Genomic DNA, 16,941 nt, shown 5'->3' on the forward strand with positions numbered 1-16,941 from the left:
TTTGGTACGGGTGTGATTTTGTTATGAATAAAATGTGTTCAAAGTGATTTTGATTTTAGAGTATCTATGCTAGGGGTTATGGTGCTCTGAAATGTAAAGAGGAAAAAAGTGTGGAATGATAATGTAGTAAAATATTTACATAGAATTATATCCCAATAATAATCAACATATAAAAACAAGAAATAATTAAGTATCAAAGAGAATAAACAAGAAAGATATCAAGTAAATTTATCTGTGCTATATATTAGTCTATGACTTGGCCATACAGTTCCATCATTATCTTCCACTGACAATTCTATAAAACCTACACAATAGTAAACCGCAATATATCCTGAGGCGTGCTGATCGCACTGTCCTTAAGAATTTATCCGCCTCATAAGCGCAAATCTCCCAGGATTCAGCAGGCTCTTCTTGGATTGAAACCAAGGATTCAGAACTATCAAGAAGAAATTCTTTCAGGAGGATGTAACCCAGAATTATATGTCAGACTCATGAAAATCTATTCATGTATGTATAGTTTGAAGCATAAAATGTAAAGGAGGAATTTTTGTTTAGCCTGTGCATAAGTATTTATACAAAAAAAAAAAAAAAGTGTTCCTCCTCTTGATATTGATAGCACGTACAAGGAACAGAAAATTCTATTAAAATTGGTAGTTAGCTTGTGAGCATAAATAGGCACAATCTCCTCAAAAACAACAGCAGCTATAACGTGCCTTATCAATTCCATTTCGGTTACAACATAAGAAACATGTGCCTTAATTACTCTTTAAGATGAAAGTAAATATCCTTAGACTAAATCAATTTAAAGAAATGTGGCTAAACGAATTAGACTAAGTCAACAACTAGTATTAATTATAAATAAAATAATAATAATTTTCTTCTAACAATATAGTATAAAACTTTTGAAATATAATCAAAATTTACAACAGATCATTCGTAATGAAAGGGGAGTGGCCGTGTTTGGAGGAAATGCAGTGTGTAAAGTCTAATTCTTATGAAAGTGAAGATGAATAAATCATGGGTCCAGTGTCAAAATAATCATGGTAACAAAAATCTAAGTTAAACAAATATGTTATTTGAACAACAATTTAGGATAACAAAAATTCGCCAACTTTTAAAACAGTCAACGCAGTTCATACTTCATACATGCAGGTAATGAAGTGCCAGAATTGGTTAATAGATATATCAAGAGTCACAACTTATTAACCACAAATTTAAACGTGATTAGCCATGATTTCCAAGGGTTCACATCTGCATGTAGTTAGAACACCTGAAACCATGTCAATAATGTTCAAATCCGAGTTAATTAAAATTTAATTGATGCTTAATGAATCTTGATATACTCATTAACCACTGATTGAAAAGCGTTGCCAAATTTTCTTGTTCCAAATTATTTTCAAAAAACATTTATGTAAATTAAAATAACCTGCTGTAGGAGGAAAAACTATGCTGCATCACGATGTAGCAGCACTTACTGTGCTACCTGAAAGAAAACTGTTGTTACCAATATCTTACACAAAACAAGTGCAAGAAACCCCAATATCTCTATAATCCGAAAATTGATTGCTTATTGGATAAAAATGCTTGTCTAAAAGTACTATCAAGGACAAATAAACAACATTGAAAAAGGATCCAAAACATTAAACAGCGCAAGGTTATCATTACATGAGTGATGACTCAGTTTCATATTTTAACAAAACGAACATCGCTCTGTCCAAATGCTGTTCCACAGGCAGGACATTTGCGGTGACGGAGTTCAAGATTTCTTTGTATACATGGATTGCAGAACAGATGATAGCACTTCACAATCACAACCTGTCAAATACAGATCAAACTCTTAGATAATGCTGTTGGCAGTTGCAATAAATTTTATTTAGCCTTCTTCAACGTTCAAAGAGATTGATCAGTCTACATAAATGTTAGTCCCAGAAAATATGCCAAATAAGTTTTGTAATTTATCCATTTCAAAACAATCTGATAGAACCCCAAAATTCAAGATAAAGAAGTTGTATTATTGAATGTAAATGGGTGAGCTTAAGAGCTCTACAATGGGGATAAAACTGAAATGGAAATGATAAACCAGGGTTCAGAGAACTTCTACCCGAGCCAAGCTCCAAGACCAGAGAGAACTTCTCTCCTAAACAACTCTTAATAAACTTTCTGAATGAATCACCCTCTAGACTTCCCTATCTTTTATAACTGAAACTCTCTTCTTGATGACTAACCCTCTAGACTTCCCTCTTTTTTATAATAACTGAAACTCTCTTCTTAATGACTAACCCTCAAGGCTTCCCTCTCTTTAATAACTGAAACTCTTCCTAGATTCCAATAAATATTGCAACTACTGCCTTCCCACAGCTTCTACAAGCTTCTAGAATGTGCCTTACCTTAGTGTTATATTCTATCACAATCATAATACCAAAGACAACATGTGTGTATTTGAGAAAATAGCTAAATTAAACGCTTATTCAATAAACTATACTAGGAGGCTAAATTTAACTCTAGTTCGTAAGCTACAATGACGAGTTCGTTTAAATAAGCTCAAAACAACTTTTGAATAGGCCATAAGTCATTTTTATGAATGGATCCAAATAAAAATGTAGATGCTTACAATATGAAATAAGTTAAAATAAGCTCTTTCAAACCCTCCCAAGTTAATTTAACCATAAAAGCAAGAACTGTAGTTGGAAAAGTTGGCCTGTTTTTACCTCCTTTGGACGGTCAGAACAGACAGTACACTTGATCATGTTCTTACAAACTCTTATTTCTTCTTCAAGTTGTTGTACTGCAGTTTTTCTGCCTTCAGAATTCAGCTCAGCAATTTGGTTGTTCACTTGCATTAGTTCTTCCTCAAGCTTCTTCCGTGAACTCCTGCATGACATAATTGGATGAGCATGTGTTGAGCCAACTTAGAGGGCATTTCATTCGAGATAATCATTTTCCAAAGTCAACCATCAATGCATAACATTAACACATATCTCATGTATTGTAAAGCTTGCACCAAACTTTCTAGAATCTAGACACAGCACAAGACATAGCGTACTCGCACTATAGCACTTGCATTTCACCTAGACGAGTAAAGAGACATCTCTCAAAAGATGGATCAGTTTTGTTAAATGTTTTGTTTAGGACTGCTGCAATTTTTATTGGGTGTTAGTTATTTTTATTTTAGTAACTGTTGTTCAGTTTTTAATTAATTCTGGCAGTTATTGGAAGTTTTAGTACTATGAAACTATGTAAAATATGTTATGTCAGTTCAGTTTTTGTATCAGACCGGTTACATGAATCAAAGCAGTTATTTCTCCTCTGTCGTGTTCATTTCCAGCAACTATTTTCTTGTTCAGTTAACACCACTAATATTTCATGGATTACACAACCTTGGGAAGGTTCTAGGATCATCATTAGAATTAAAACTGTATAAACACACTAAACCTCACTTAGTGGAGTGTAGCTTAAACCCTGATGTGAATACTTCTATTTAAAAATATGTTCCCGATCATAACTTGATTGAATGACTAAGAGAGAAAAATACCTTTCACTGTCCAATTCCTTTTCACAAGCTTCCACATCTTTCTGAATTTGGTCGTACTCTTTCTCTGAAGCTGAAGCAACAGACTTGAGCAACTTCAACTCCTTCTCAGCATCAGCCAATTCCCACCTGGCAAACTCTAAGGCGGCTGCAAGGTGTTTTTCTTCTTGAGTACATTTAGCGGCTTCTGATAGAATGAATTTGATCTGCTCAGTTCAAATAATTGTTTAAAACAGTGAGCAGCAGCACAGTTGTTTAGCGAAATATCAAAATAAAACATATAAGTAGGGGGCTAAGTAGCAGAAGAAATAGGACCTGTTCTTCACTATTTGCAATCTTCATCTTTGAATTTTCTATCAAAGAATTAATCTGTTGAAGTTGATCAGCTAAGGCTTGCTTTTCAGACAGTAAAGTGCTATGTAATTGTTTTGCCTTCACGCTTTCTGATACAAGCTGCATAAAGTTTGCAATATGATAAAAACAAGGTCTCACAACACCAAATGAAATTATTTATCTAAAGAAAAGTATATTTTTTCAAGAAATTAGCATGATTTTCTATGCATATTAAGTTTTAGAATATTGATTTGTAAGGGTCAAGGTACCTTGCCAAAATAAATTATCAGCTACGCTGGTCAAAAGTTGATTCTAGCAGATATGGCCCGTCAGTTGTTTAAAAAAAATTCTAATATCGTAGCATTAATTCTATCATGTGTCATTTGTTAATAGTTTATTTATTATATAAATCTTCTTTAGTGGCACTTGTATTCGGTTTTCAAAGTTTAGCATTGGAAACCTTGAAGCTAACTTTTAATTGTTTTCATATTTTCCGATAAAAACCTTTGAAAAAAAAAATGAAGAAATGGAGTAAAATCATGATAGTGTTTTTGTAATTAAAATGAAAAAAAAAAAAAAAAAAAAAGAATTTGCAAAGGAAATAGTCCCGAATATTTTCAAAATCAATTTATACAAAACCAGTTCTTCAACATATCAACAAATATTTTAAAACTATTTTCATGTTAAGAAAGCAATGCCAAAATTAATATATTAGTGACAAAGATGAAGCATTAATTTTTCATCAACTGGATTAGCAAAAGCCTAAACACTAACCAAGACATCTGCAGGAGTTGGGCATGGAAAAATGGTGAAGAACACAGCAAAGTAGCATTTACAACTACTGGTGAGAAGAAGACATACCTTGATATTATAGTCATCCCTCTCAGCCACTTGCTGCAACAGATGTTGGTGCTGTGTCTGCATATCTTCATATGCTTGACCAATAGTCTACAGGAACATTGAATTGTATAACAAGAAAAGACAGTTAGATCAAACCCGTCAACTAACAACTGTTTATATAGTTTGAGTATAAAGAAAAGTGAAGTCATGAAGGAAACCTCGATTTCAGATATATAGGTTTTTGCCTCAGCCTCTTTAACTTTAATAGCCTCAGTCATCTCCAGATTTTTTCTAAATAGTAGGGCATATAAAACATGGTCAAAGAATGCATCAACAGATTGATAAGCGGAGGCAGTTTTTACAATCGTTTACTCCATTCATATGAAGACAATCAATATGAAAAGAAAAAAAAAAAAAATAATGCTAAAAAACGAAAAACATGGCTTCTATAAGACAAAGCAATATTAGCATGTGCAATGAGAACACTAATCAGACAACTGTTACAAAACAATATATATATATATATATATATATAGGACATATCATATGAGAATGACATTCTTATATGAGAATGATGAGAATGAATTACAGCCATCAGATTAAAATAAAGGGATGAGATTAAAACATCACTTAAATGAGTCATGTGCTATTGTCATGTGTCATTCTCATTTCCCATTCAACTTTCTCTCTCCCCCCACAATCAGTTCTCTCATGCCGTCATCTCTCTTTCCGGCGACCACCTTAATCTCTGGCGGCCATCTCTCTCAATCTCCGGCGGTTTTCTTTTCTTATTTGATATTCTTAATCTTGAATTGACATCTGATGATAAAAAAATCTAATTGTAAAAGAAAATAAGAAAATTGTCCGCAAAACAATTGCATTCACCTGGACTTGTTATTAACAGTTTCATAGACCCTTTCTATACTGCTTAAACATTAGCTTTACACATCTATTTTCCATGATTCCATAAAAAATAAAAAATAAATCATACTAAGGAGTCAGGGATGACTTTGTTATGCAAAAAGAATAGATTTTGATTTTCAATAATTAAAACCCTGTTTATATCATTAATCATAACAAATTAAAATAAGAGATCTGGTCATAAACATTATTGGTGTTGGTAGTTGAAATTATCTGATCATAAACATTTCGATTCTCCCCTTCTTGTTTTCTTTGGATGAAGAAAGCTGTTGAAAAATGGAATTGGATATAGATGCTTGTTGAATTTCACTGTGAATTCCAAAACATAAACTGAATGAGGTTTGACAAAGGGGGTATATTGGATATATGCTGGAATGTTTGCCCCAAGTTGAAGATGAACAGTCAACAACAAGATTCACATAAAATAGGTATCGAATGTAAAAAAATTATTTATAATTCAAATGAAATTCATAGATTCTAGAGACAAGTAAGTTGCAGGAAATGAGTGAGCTAATGAAGACGAAAGGGTGAGGAAGAACCGAAATGTAACTAGGTTTAAAAGAAATGATAGAGTGGAGAGAGGAATATGTGCTATTAAATGAGGGTTTTTAATCTCATTCAGTTAATTTTAATCTAAGGGTTCATAATCATTCTCATCATTCTCACATAAAAAAGGCATTCTCATTAGATACATCCTCTATATATATATATATATATATTGAGACGTTGTCATTCAAATTATGTAGATGTCTCAAAATCAATATTATGATTTTTATCAATCCTGTATATATTAAAGATATAAATCATAAAACCATTCAATTATTCTTATCTAATAACTTAGGATTTGGGAATAATTTGACCCAGATTAACTAGTGACCGTCCATCATTCTGTGATAAAAACTCAAATGCAGCTCTTGCAAACATCCCAAGGCATACACTATCTAAAGGAGCACAATATACCGGCCGAAGGACAAAGTCCTTGAACTCTACATAATCTTTTAACTCATCTACCTTTCACTCTTCATTACCAGAAAATTCACTCCCAAATAAAAAACCACAAATATGGAACTAAAAGGGAAGGGGGAAAAAAATAGATTTTCTCTACCAGTTTTTCAATGTAGCAAATCCATAATCAATGTAGTAGTATGCACAAACACAAACCTTTCATTTTCATCAAACTGGGCCCTTAACTCCTCTAGTTCAGCTTCTGCAGCAGCAAGCCTTTGTTCACAAGCAGCTTCAGCTTCATTAGCAGCTCTTACTCTCAACTCTAGACCATGTTCATCTAAAGCATTTTTCAGAATTTCAGCTTGAGAGCGAGCTTTCCTTTCAGATTCTCTAACTTCTGGCAAGCTGGAATCAAGTTTTTAGCATGTTCAGAATGAATCATCCAAGTAGACAGAAAAGAACAACATTTTGTTTTGAATGTGAAACAAAACCTCAAGTCAATTAACCAAATGCAATAAAACATTTACCATAAGGCTTAACTATTTAAGAAGTTGGGCACCATCAATGAAAATATGTAGAGAAATAGATTAGAATATGAAAATAGGATTTGCAAAAGAAAGTGCTGGAACCATTGGTGGACATAATTTGAGGCTTTCTATAATTAAGTTCTTGAAAAGGTAAATGAATTTTAAAGGAATAGTGGAACCAATCCATGCACATCATGAAAATCAGGCAAAGCAATGAAGATAGACCATAAACAAAGCAAGTTCCTTCATCCAGAATCCACCAAAACTTGAATACAGGAGGTCAGGGACAATCAGCGGATTTTAAACATGGGCAAGGGGAAAAAATGAGGGAAATAACTAGCATTCTAGAGACTGGAACTAGTATGACATTATCTGCATTCTGTTAAAAAGCAAAAACTTGAATCTCTTGTAACAAAGAGAAAGAGGTTTTTAGTTAACATCTAACATAAAATTTGGTAAGCACAACAGCCACAGGCGGGTGCTTCTTTTCAATACTTACTAGTTACTACAACAAATTAATTCGGTTTAGCACCCAAACACAACATAGAATAACAAGTCAAAAAATTACATTAACTAGACTAAGCTCTGCCACTACTGAACAACCCCAGATCAGCATACCTTTTCTGATAATCTTCTAGGCCATACATATCCAAAACAAATTCTAACTCCCGATTCTCCTCCTGTAACTTTTCAATCTGTAACAAAACATCTTAATGAGTTGGTTGAAAATTAGTTATAGACAATCTTGAAGGCCACTAAAATCATAATGCATATAATGTTTGAGAATCATGGAAAATATAGGTGCAGATACACAAGCAAAACACAAAACAAAGGAAAAGAAAAACATTGCAATCAATTCAAATCTGATTTAGTCACAGACATGCTCTAAGATTTAGAAGGTACTAAAATACAAGTGACACTCAATTAAATTTAATCTCAAATGAGGAAAATGGAAGTTATTATTATTTGTTTATACAACAGAGGCATCAATACAGTTAAAGAAAACACACAAACGTAAAAGCCAAAGTAGACTCACCAATGCTTTTGAAGACTTCATTTCCAAAACCTGTTCAGCACATTTGTTTGCAAAGCTCTTGAGTTCGCTTGTCTGCTTCAAAACAAAGGACATAACGAACCTTAATGCTTAAAAAGTATGTATGGTACTAGTTCAAGGACAAGAACCCGCCTATAAACTCTTGCAGTATATTCCAACCAACACGATTTGTGAAGTCATTAAATTCAAAGAGGTGTATGTCAATAAAAGATATTCCAGTTTAGCAATTAACTCTTAGAATTTAGGGTGGGCCTAACTCAACCCTTACAAAACCGGCTTGTGAAGTCCTGAGTGATGACTGCCCACCGATTATAAATATGTTTTCAGGCCAAACCCCGTCCAATGTGAGACTCTCAACACACCTATGACCAGTCATCTTGAATTCTTGAGTGTGACCAGAGAGGCCCGATAGAGGGGGCCCCAACAGATCTTAGACTCTAATACCACCATCTTAGAATTTGGGTTCAGCCTAACTCAACCATTGCCCGGTTAGCGTCCCACAATACACCTCACATACATTGCATGAGACCTTACAAGATGGCAAAACGAGGCCTGGCAAAAAGATAGTAAGAGTTGGGGGCTGTTTTGTTACGGGATTTCAAAGCGAGCAAGCCAATCATGGTGCACATGGCGAAGATCAAACAGGACAATATAAACAACCTGAGAGTCCATGTGAGGTGGTACTATCGACCTGTAGGAGCTATTGGGGACGCAAGCTGGTTTGTAAGGCTCGAGTTACACCGAATCCATATTCTAAAATTACTACATTTTCTCATTTACGAACCACATTGTTTTATATATACAGACCACGTCAGGCATGTTTATTACAACAAAATTGAAAACGTTCTTTTGATGACTTGCACCAAATTGGAATTTTCGCATTCACTTCCTATAAATTAACATGCACACAGAACTATGTCAGTTTCATTAAACAAAGAAATTGACCTTTGCAGTTCCAATGCCTTATTGAAACAGCTTAGAACTATGCAGCATATATTTATTGGACTCAACTAAGTCAAAACAATTTTCCTGCCTTTTTTCCAAACCGCTAACATTTGAGTGAATCATTTCTTAAAAATTAACAACAAAAATTAAGACAGTTGATAAGAATTGCGCTTCCAACTTCTATACTAAGTAAAAGTAACTAAACAAAGATCATCACAAACTCAAATTATCAAGATGAATTTCTGTAAAAGACTTATCACAAAGTAGGCGAGAAAGAAAATGAAAGGGTACTTTATGCGAATAACCTTTCCACTCAATTTTTCTCTTAGTGAATGCGCTTTCTCACGTAATGATACAGCTTCAAGAGCTGCATCTTTCCATCGCTTCACCTGCGCGTCCATCATCCCCATTTCTTTAGATAAAGCTGAAGCCATCACACGAAACTCGGCTTTGATGTCTTTTCTCCCTGAAAAATTTAACAGTGTAAGAAACGAGGGGATCCAAACATACACAGTGCAAATATAAATAGAGAAAATGTGCTACGCAGACCAGTATCCTGTTTGGCCTCTTCCATCGTAATTTCAAGATCATTCTTTTCAATAATACACTTCTGCAATTGAAGCTTGAGCTCATCAATCCTAGAGTCAGAATTGTCATGGATATGCCTTGCATTAACAGCAGACTCCAATTTCAACTTCAACTCCTTCTCCCGTTTTGAGACGTTAACCCTGCCAGCCTAAAATTGCATTTGAAAAGAATATGTAAAATGTGAAGCAGCCAAAAAAAAATTAATTATCAAAGAAGAAAGAAGAAATCACTGTTAACCTGCAGAGACTCTGCCAATGATTTATATCTGTCCAATTCAGCAATCCAGTGTTGAAGTTGATCATTTGCCAAAGAGTATACTCGGGAATTGCGTACATACTTATCATCATTTAGTTCATTCTGGAAATAAACACGAAAAGATACTTTTACATGGAACCCTATAATGAATGTGTTTCAATTACTCAAGAAATAATGATAACACCATTGCAGATAGCTCAAATTGACAAACCTGAAGTTCTTGAAATTTCTTTGTCAATATTTGATTTTCTTCCCGTGCATCTTGAAGCTCAGAAAGACGATCAGCATTCACGATCTATGACATCAGCCAAACATACATCTTAGACAAAGAATCGACAAAAATGAATGGTGGAAGGAAAGAAAATCACAAAAAGTTAAACCTTGGCTTCCTCAATTGAGTGCTTCAACTCGGACAAACCCATGGCCCTATCTGCAGGCTTCTCAGGAGACAAGTTTCCATTCAATGAGTCAGCATTAGAGGAATTCATTCCCATAGCTGCATCCTTTTGCATTTTCAGACTGACTATTTTTCTTCTACTCTCTTCGAGTTCAGCCACGATCTCGTCAAGCTCTCCTTTAATTATTAAAAAAATAAACTCTCAAGAGACAATTATTTTAAAGCCATCAACCAAATTTATATGAGCCAATAAGATCTTCAGAATCGTAGAAAAAAATCTCTGCATAAATATCAGGGTGTTACCGGAGTGGATATTGAACCGGCGTGGCGAGACCTCTAGGACATTGGTTCGCTTGGTTCAATTAGTTTAACCACGGGTTAATAGAATGCCAGATAAATAAATAAAAATTATTGAAAAAGTAAATGAAGTGCAAAAAAAAATGCTGAAAAAAAATTGGTTGAACCAACACCAGACTGCAATGTAACCGAGATCAAACTAACAGGCAAATTGTTAGGTTCTCAGTTCAACCGATTGAACCGGCCAGTTTGGACTAATTTTTAAAAGATTGCTTTCCTAATTAACCATAACTCCTCTTGATAATTTACTTAATTACTGAAAATTTCAGTAGCATCATTACAATTTTCTCCCTACTCGGCATACTACTGAAAAACTGCATCCTCCACTAAGGCTAGTGTTACTTTTGCATTATTTTAAATTTCACAATAGCTCACTATGATTCCATTCATCGAAAAGCAGATAAAAAACATAAAACAATTTAATTGTGCAATAGCCTATTTGCCTAAATATTCAGATTACTGCAAGGTTTTGGTTGGAATAATTTAAATTAATTTGATTTTATCATAAATTAATTACCATGTTAGGAATTCATCATAAAAAATTAAGAATTGAAAAAAGAAAATCTAATTTTATGTTTAGAGGAATACGTTGAATTGATTTTAAATTTGTAGTCAGTAAGTTACGAGCAGAGAATGGAATTGAAAAATAGGATGAAAGATAGAAATGAACAAGAATGACATGATTATTAATAGAAATCTAAACATAAATGAGATAATCCTCCTCAAAGGGTTTCCCCTTTTACACAAACATCAAATTCCTTGAATGAACTTTTCAATCTTTATTTCCCCTATTTATCCAACTGACATGCCCTCCAATTAACCAACTTCTCTAACTGTTCATATTCTTCCTCATTGAAATTTGAATATATCCTAACTCTTGGGAAAGACCCAAGTCCCACTTCGGGTAGATAAGACTCTTGATAAGAGTTTATAAAGAGGAAACACTCTTCATCTTATGAGCTGGTTTTGTAAGGATGGGTTACGCCCCAATTTCAACATGGTATCAGAGCTTGTCGAATTCAAGGGCCACCTACCTATCCACGCACCAAGCCCAAAAAGAGTGCTGGACGTGAGGGGGGTGTATTGGGAAAAACCCAAGTCCTACTTCGGGTAGATAAGACTCTTGATAAGAGTTTATAAAGAGGAGGCACTCCTCACCTTATGAGCCAGTTTTGTAAGGATGAGTTAGGCCCCGATTTCAACACTAACTAACTAGCTTCTCTAATTGTCCCTTTTCTTTTCATCCAAACATGGAGAGAGAAAAGAGATAATGAATGCCCCAAAATTCATATTTACTTGATATGAGATTTGCAAGAGACAAACTACCAATCCCTATTTATACTTCAACTGGACTCTTAAGTCCTGATTAAATGAGGAAAAAGATCATGAAATATAAGGAATTATGGAAATCAATCCTCAGAGATCACCTTGTTTCAAGATACGAAAATATTAATTTCATGAGATATTTCCATATTATTGTAACATTAACCAATCATCGAAATAACAAGAAATGAACAACGTGCCAAAGATGTTCTCTGTACAATTATAGCAGCAGAGATGCCCTACTATAACTTTATGGTAAACCCCATTTAGATACTCGAAAGATTTTCAAAACATTCAATTTGTCCCTCAAAAGATTATTAAATAGAGTTGGTCCAATGATATTTTAACAAAAATTACTGCATACAGGGGACAAATTGATGTCATGTAGTGACAAAAACCATTCCTTTTAATATTTTCATGGTCAAATTCATGTTCGAAAAAATCTTTGAAGGATCAAATTGGAGATTTACACATACACCATATATAATACTACCGCTTATAATTATAACTAAGAAATATAATTAAACAAAAGGAAACCTTCCTTTTAATAAAAAATGCTGCTTACCATTCAAAACCCAAATTTTATGATAATCAAGATCTTTTAAATTCCTACTGAGTTATTATAAACTTAATAATAATTGAAGTGGTTAAAACAATAAAGATAAAATAAAATTAAAAAAAAAAAAAAATTCAAATACCTGTAAGGCGTTTAATGTCAGATTGATCTTGCGAGCACTCGGTTATATAATTCTGAATACCAACAGTATACTCCTTGTGTTTTGCATGGAGAGTATCAATCACTTCACGAAAATTGTCGGCCTCCTTTTTCGTCATATCATCAATCTTAGAAATTTGGATGATAACATCTGCAAACCCAAGTATAAGTAAAGCAAAAGTTTGCTAAAAAAAATAAAAGTAAAGCAAAAGATCATGTATACGTATGATATATGGTAGAAAACTGTCAATTCAATCCTTAGTAAAAAACAATATAGTACAATATATCATTGCATAGTATCTCATATGCATTATACCTTCTGTGGATAAATCTCCCTGTAAAACCTGACCTATATCCTCTATTCTTTCCATCTGATCATCAACGGTATCTTGAATGAGTTTCAACAACTCCCTAGTAGATAACCGACGCAAAGCAAGGGCTTCCTCAACATAATTAGTAATCTCGTCATTACTGCTTCCCTCAATAGAATCTTTCTGGATTAATCTACATAGAAGTAGATCATCCGGATGACACGAAGGAAGGGAGCCTGGAAAGAAAGTAAAGTCAGTCTGTCGTTTTTTTCTTAATACTACATAAAAGAACTTGATGTGCATGTAAGAACTTGATGTGTGTGTGTGTGCGCGTGCTTGTTAAAGTACCTTGTAGATTATCGAGGTAATCCAAAGTTTCCAAAGAATCTTTGCCTCTCCCAGCTTGTATCCCGAGAAAAGCCATATCATCAACCAACTAGAAACGGAAATAAGTTAAACCAACGTGCACATCATTCAAGAATATGACAAAACTGGAGCATGATAATAAAGAATAACCTGATCCCAGCGTTGGTTAATTGCAATTAATATGTCATCGTATGAATTTTGTCTTTCTTTTAATTCTCTAGTCTTTTCTTCAAGATCCTGTAAAGCATGTTTCTGCGTTTCTGTCTGCTGAACAAGCTGCTGATTCTGGAGCTGTAAGAGACCTGCATCAGCCTGGACGGAGCATTTCCAGTTATTACGCAATTAAAACATATAAACAAATCATCATTAGGATTTTCAATGAAATGAAAAAACATCCCCTCTCAAAAATATTAAGCACAAAACAAGTAGCTCTAACCCCGAAAACTTTACCACACAAATCAAACATACATAATAGCATAATGTATAGAATCAGATGACACTAAATGCATCCTTTTTCTACTCTTCGCAGCCCTAGAGTCTGTTTAGATCGACTTATTTGAACTTATCTATTAGCACAAACTCTTGCAAAAACCATTTGAGATACCTTACGAAAACAGCTTACGATATGTTCAAAAGATGTTTTCACCTTACTTTCATAAGCTGGATATCTTATGAAAACAGCTTATAGTTTACATAAAAACGGTTTGACTTAAATGAATAAGAACTTAATGAAGCAGACACTTACATCGTACATGCTACGTACAATAACATGTTGAAACTGATAATAATTTAAGAAAATGACATAATTCAGCATAATCACATGTGTTGTGTCAGACACTGACACGTTGTACACCAGCTTCTATCAGAAGTGTCACTGCTATAGAGCTTATGCTATAAGCGCTTAATTATGTTGTTTATCCAAACAAAGCCATAGTTTCATAGTTAGTGAGCACTAAACAAAATCAAATATCCACCCCACCTTACCCCTTCTTTCAAAAATCAAATTTTTAATCAAAATTCAACTCACTATGAACTAAAAACCCAATTTAGTAGATACCCACAAAACCACCCAGCTCTAAAAATCCAATTACACAATAATTTATCATGATCAACATAACTAATCAATAACAAAACAAAACCAAGGTATATAAACATGATCAAAGAACAATTTATCACAAAAATAAATAAACAAAAAAAAGTTTACATTTTTGCCGTTAGGAGAATGGTTGGTTGAATTTGGTGAAACGCGGGAAGAAACAGGAGTGAGAAGATGAGGCTTCTTGTTGTTGGGTTCGTCGTGGTCTGAATTTTCCATTTGGGTTCTGCGAATTGGAAGAAAAGGGAACCAAACGAAGCATTAGGAAGAAGATGAAAAATAGTGAAACTGTGTTGAGTTTGAAAATGAAGGAGAAAACACAGTGAAAAAGAAAGCACTTACTTTGAAAACTCTTTCTAGTTCAACTATTTTACTAGAGAATTTAGCTTGTGGTAAACACTTGTCTAAATTTTTGGTTTTCATTCAACATTTGTAACCATTATATATAGATATAAGGATATCATTTATATTTCACAATGTTGAATGAGTTTATTTAATATACATCGTCGGTCTAAAATTGTGTTTACAAATAATATGATGTGTTGTCGCGTCAATTACATAATTGACAATATGCATGTTTTTAAAAATATTATATGTTGCAACTCGCAACAATGTATTATTTTATGTCATGTGGAAAAATACTTTACACTAACAATTCATACTAATTAAATTCCTAACATCTTAAGGGTCTTTGTTTTTTTATTATTATTTTGAATTGGTTTGTGGTCTTTGATTTGATCGGTTTTGAATGTGCATACTCTACTTATTGTGTATAAATTAAATTATCTCAAAAAAATAAATTATGAACTATAATAGGATAATTAGTTTGTTTTGTGAGATTACCTGTCTTTAGTAAATACCCAATAATGTTTGGATGACATCACACAAATCTCTTTTGATTTATCCAATGTTTTGATTTAAAAGTCAAGCTTAAACATGCCCTATCATTGAAATTCTCGTAGAGAATTTACCATTCATTTGAGTCTCACATGATTCGAGGGGTTAGTTTTCAAAGTTACGCATAAATAATATAATCAATTTATTAAAAATACGTGCTTAGTAGCAACCATAAGATTGAAAATAAATAAATAACAACTTTTTCTTTTAAGAAATAAGGGAAAAATAGAAAAGTAAATATCCTTTAGTAAAAAAAAAAAAAAATTACAAATTCCCTTTTAAATTTTTTGTCAAAAAAAAAAAACTTCCCTTTTAAATCTTGTTAAAGACAAAAACCTTTTAACTTTTTGATTTCAAATATAATTATAATTATACCTTTTATAGTATTTTTTGCTAATTAATGAAAAATATGTATATAATAAAATTTAAATTAAATCAGATATTGTGATCTTAACAATTAAATCAGATATCTCTTTTAAAAAAAACAAAATCCGATATCATTTTTTTTTTTTTGAAGAAAAATCCGATATCATTTGTAGTCTTAGAAATTAATTGTGATTATTTTTATATATTACTTTTTATATAACTTTAATTGTAATTCTTTTGATATAATTTTTTTTTTTGGAAACAGAGAAAGTTTTGATATAAAAAATAATTGTGATTTATTTTTTTAGCTTTTTGAATAAATAAATCTTATATTAAAAATTGTTCAATGGACCAAATTTATATGCTTAACTGGTCATTAAAAAAAGTCATGAGACCTATTCTATCGACAAAACTAGAATAACAAGAAATTATGAAAAAACACTAAGGTACATAACAACTTTCCTTTGGTCGCCTCTAAAAAAAAGCTCTTTTAGTATAAATAAAATAAATAACAACTACCTTTTAAGTCTTGTTACATCCTTCAAAAATAAAAAGTCTTGTCACATAAAACCTTTTTAAGTTATTTTAAAAAAAAAAGTTATTTCCAAATAACACTTATGTCCTTTTTAATTTTAAATATGATTATAATTATACCATGTTTTATAGTATTTTTCAATAATTAATGCCATATATAAATATATTTAGTAAAATAAAATTAAAGTCAAATATCATTTATAATCTTAACAATTAATTTTGATTTTTTTCTATAGAATTTTAATTGTAATTTTTGAAATATAAATCATCAATTTTGATTTATTTTTTAAGCTATCAGAATAAATAAATTATATAATAAAATATGAGACATATCCTATAAAAACAAAACAAGAAAAAAAATAATGAGGGATAAGGGAAGAATTATAAAAGGAAAAAATCTTATAATAACTTTTAATATTTCATTAAAATTATATCAGTTCTTTATACTAATTTTTCTTAATGAAATCAATTTAGTAAACTTGTCGTAAGAAAATCAATTTACGGGGTGTATTAGATTAGGATTTTAAAATAAATCTGAAATAAACTAGGTATGATATGAATAAATATATCTTATAAAAAAAATTAATAAAAAAATCTCGTCACTGCTTAGTATTAATTATGAGTTTAATTATGACTTTA

The 16,941-nt window shown here is 32.3% G+C and overlaps 1 protein-coding gene across 1 annotated transcript; it reads right to left on the bottom strand.

Moving 5' to 3' along the window:
- Positions 1-1,525: 1,525 nt before the first annotated feature.
- LOC25484108 (E3 ubiquitin-protein ligase BRE1-like 2) lies at positions 1,526-14,954 on the bottom strand. The gene is made up of 20 exons (XM_013612873.3): positions 14,848-14,954; positions 14,614-14,731; positions 13,560-13,721; positions 13,392-13,479; positions 13,049-13,279; positions 12,716-12,883; positions 10,321-10,514; positions 10,152-10,235; positions 9,923-10,042; positions 9,647-9,833; positions 9,403-9,563; positions 8,135-8,206; positions 7,717-7,793; positions 6,785-6,976; positions 4,921-4,993; positions 4,724-4,810; positions 3,845-3,982; positions 3,533-3,735; positions 2,709-2,871; positions 1,526-1,815 (listed from the first exon to the last, which is right to left on the bottom strand). Exons 2-20 carry the CDS (start codon positions 14,722-14,724, stop codon positions 1,684-1,686), a joined length of 2,643 nt encoding a protein of 880 aa, XP_013468327.1. The 5' UTR covers positions 14,725-14,731; positions 14,848-14,954; the 3' UTR covers positions 1,526-1,683.
- Between the last annotated feature and the right edge of the window lie 1,987 nt (positions 14,955-16,941).

This window comes from Medicago truncatula, chromosome 1 (assembly GCF_003473485.1).
Source record: "Medicago truncatula cultivar Jemalong A17 chromosome 1, MtrunA17r5.0-ANR, whole genome shotgun sequence".
Lineage (NCBI taxonomy): Eukaryota > Viridiplantae > Streptophyta > Magnoliopsida > Fabales > Fabaceae > Medicago > Medicago truncatula.

What these genes read in the sequence shown, in the direction of transcription:
- LOC25484108 (XM_013612873.3), bottom strand. Translation starts at nt 14,724, where the DNA reads ATGGAAAATTCAGACCACGACGAACCCAACAACAAGAAGCCTCATCTT. An exon ending in GGGAGATTTATCCACAGAAG is followed by an intron (nt 12,884 to 13,048) that starts GTATAATGCATA and finishes TTGGGTTTGCAG; the next exon opens with ATGTTATCATCCAAATTTCT. An exon ending in CTAGAAGATTATCAGAAAAG is followed by an intron (nt 6,977 to 7,716) that starts GTATGCTGATCT and finishes ACTTGATTCCAG; the next exon opens with CTTGCCAGAAGTTAGAGAAT.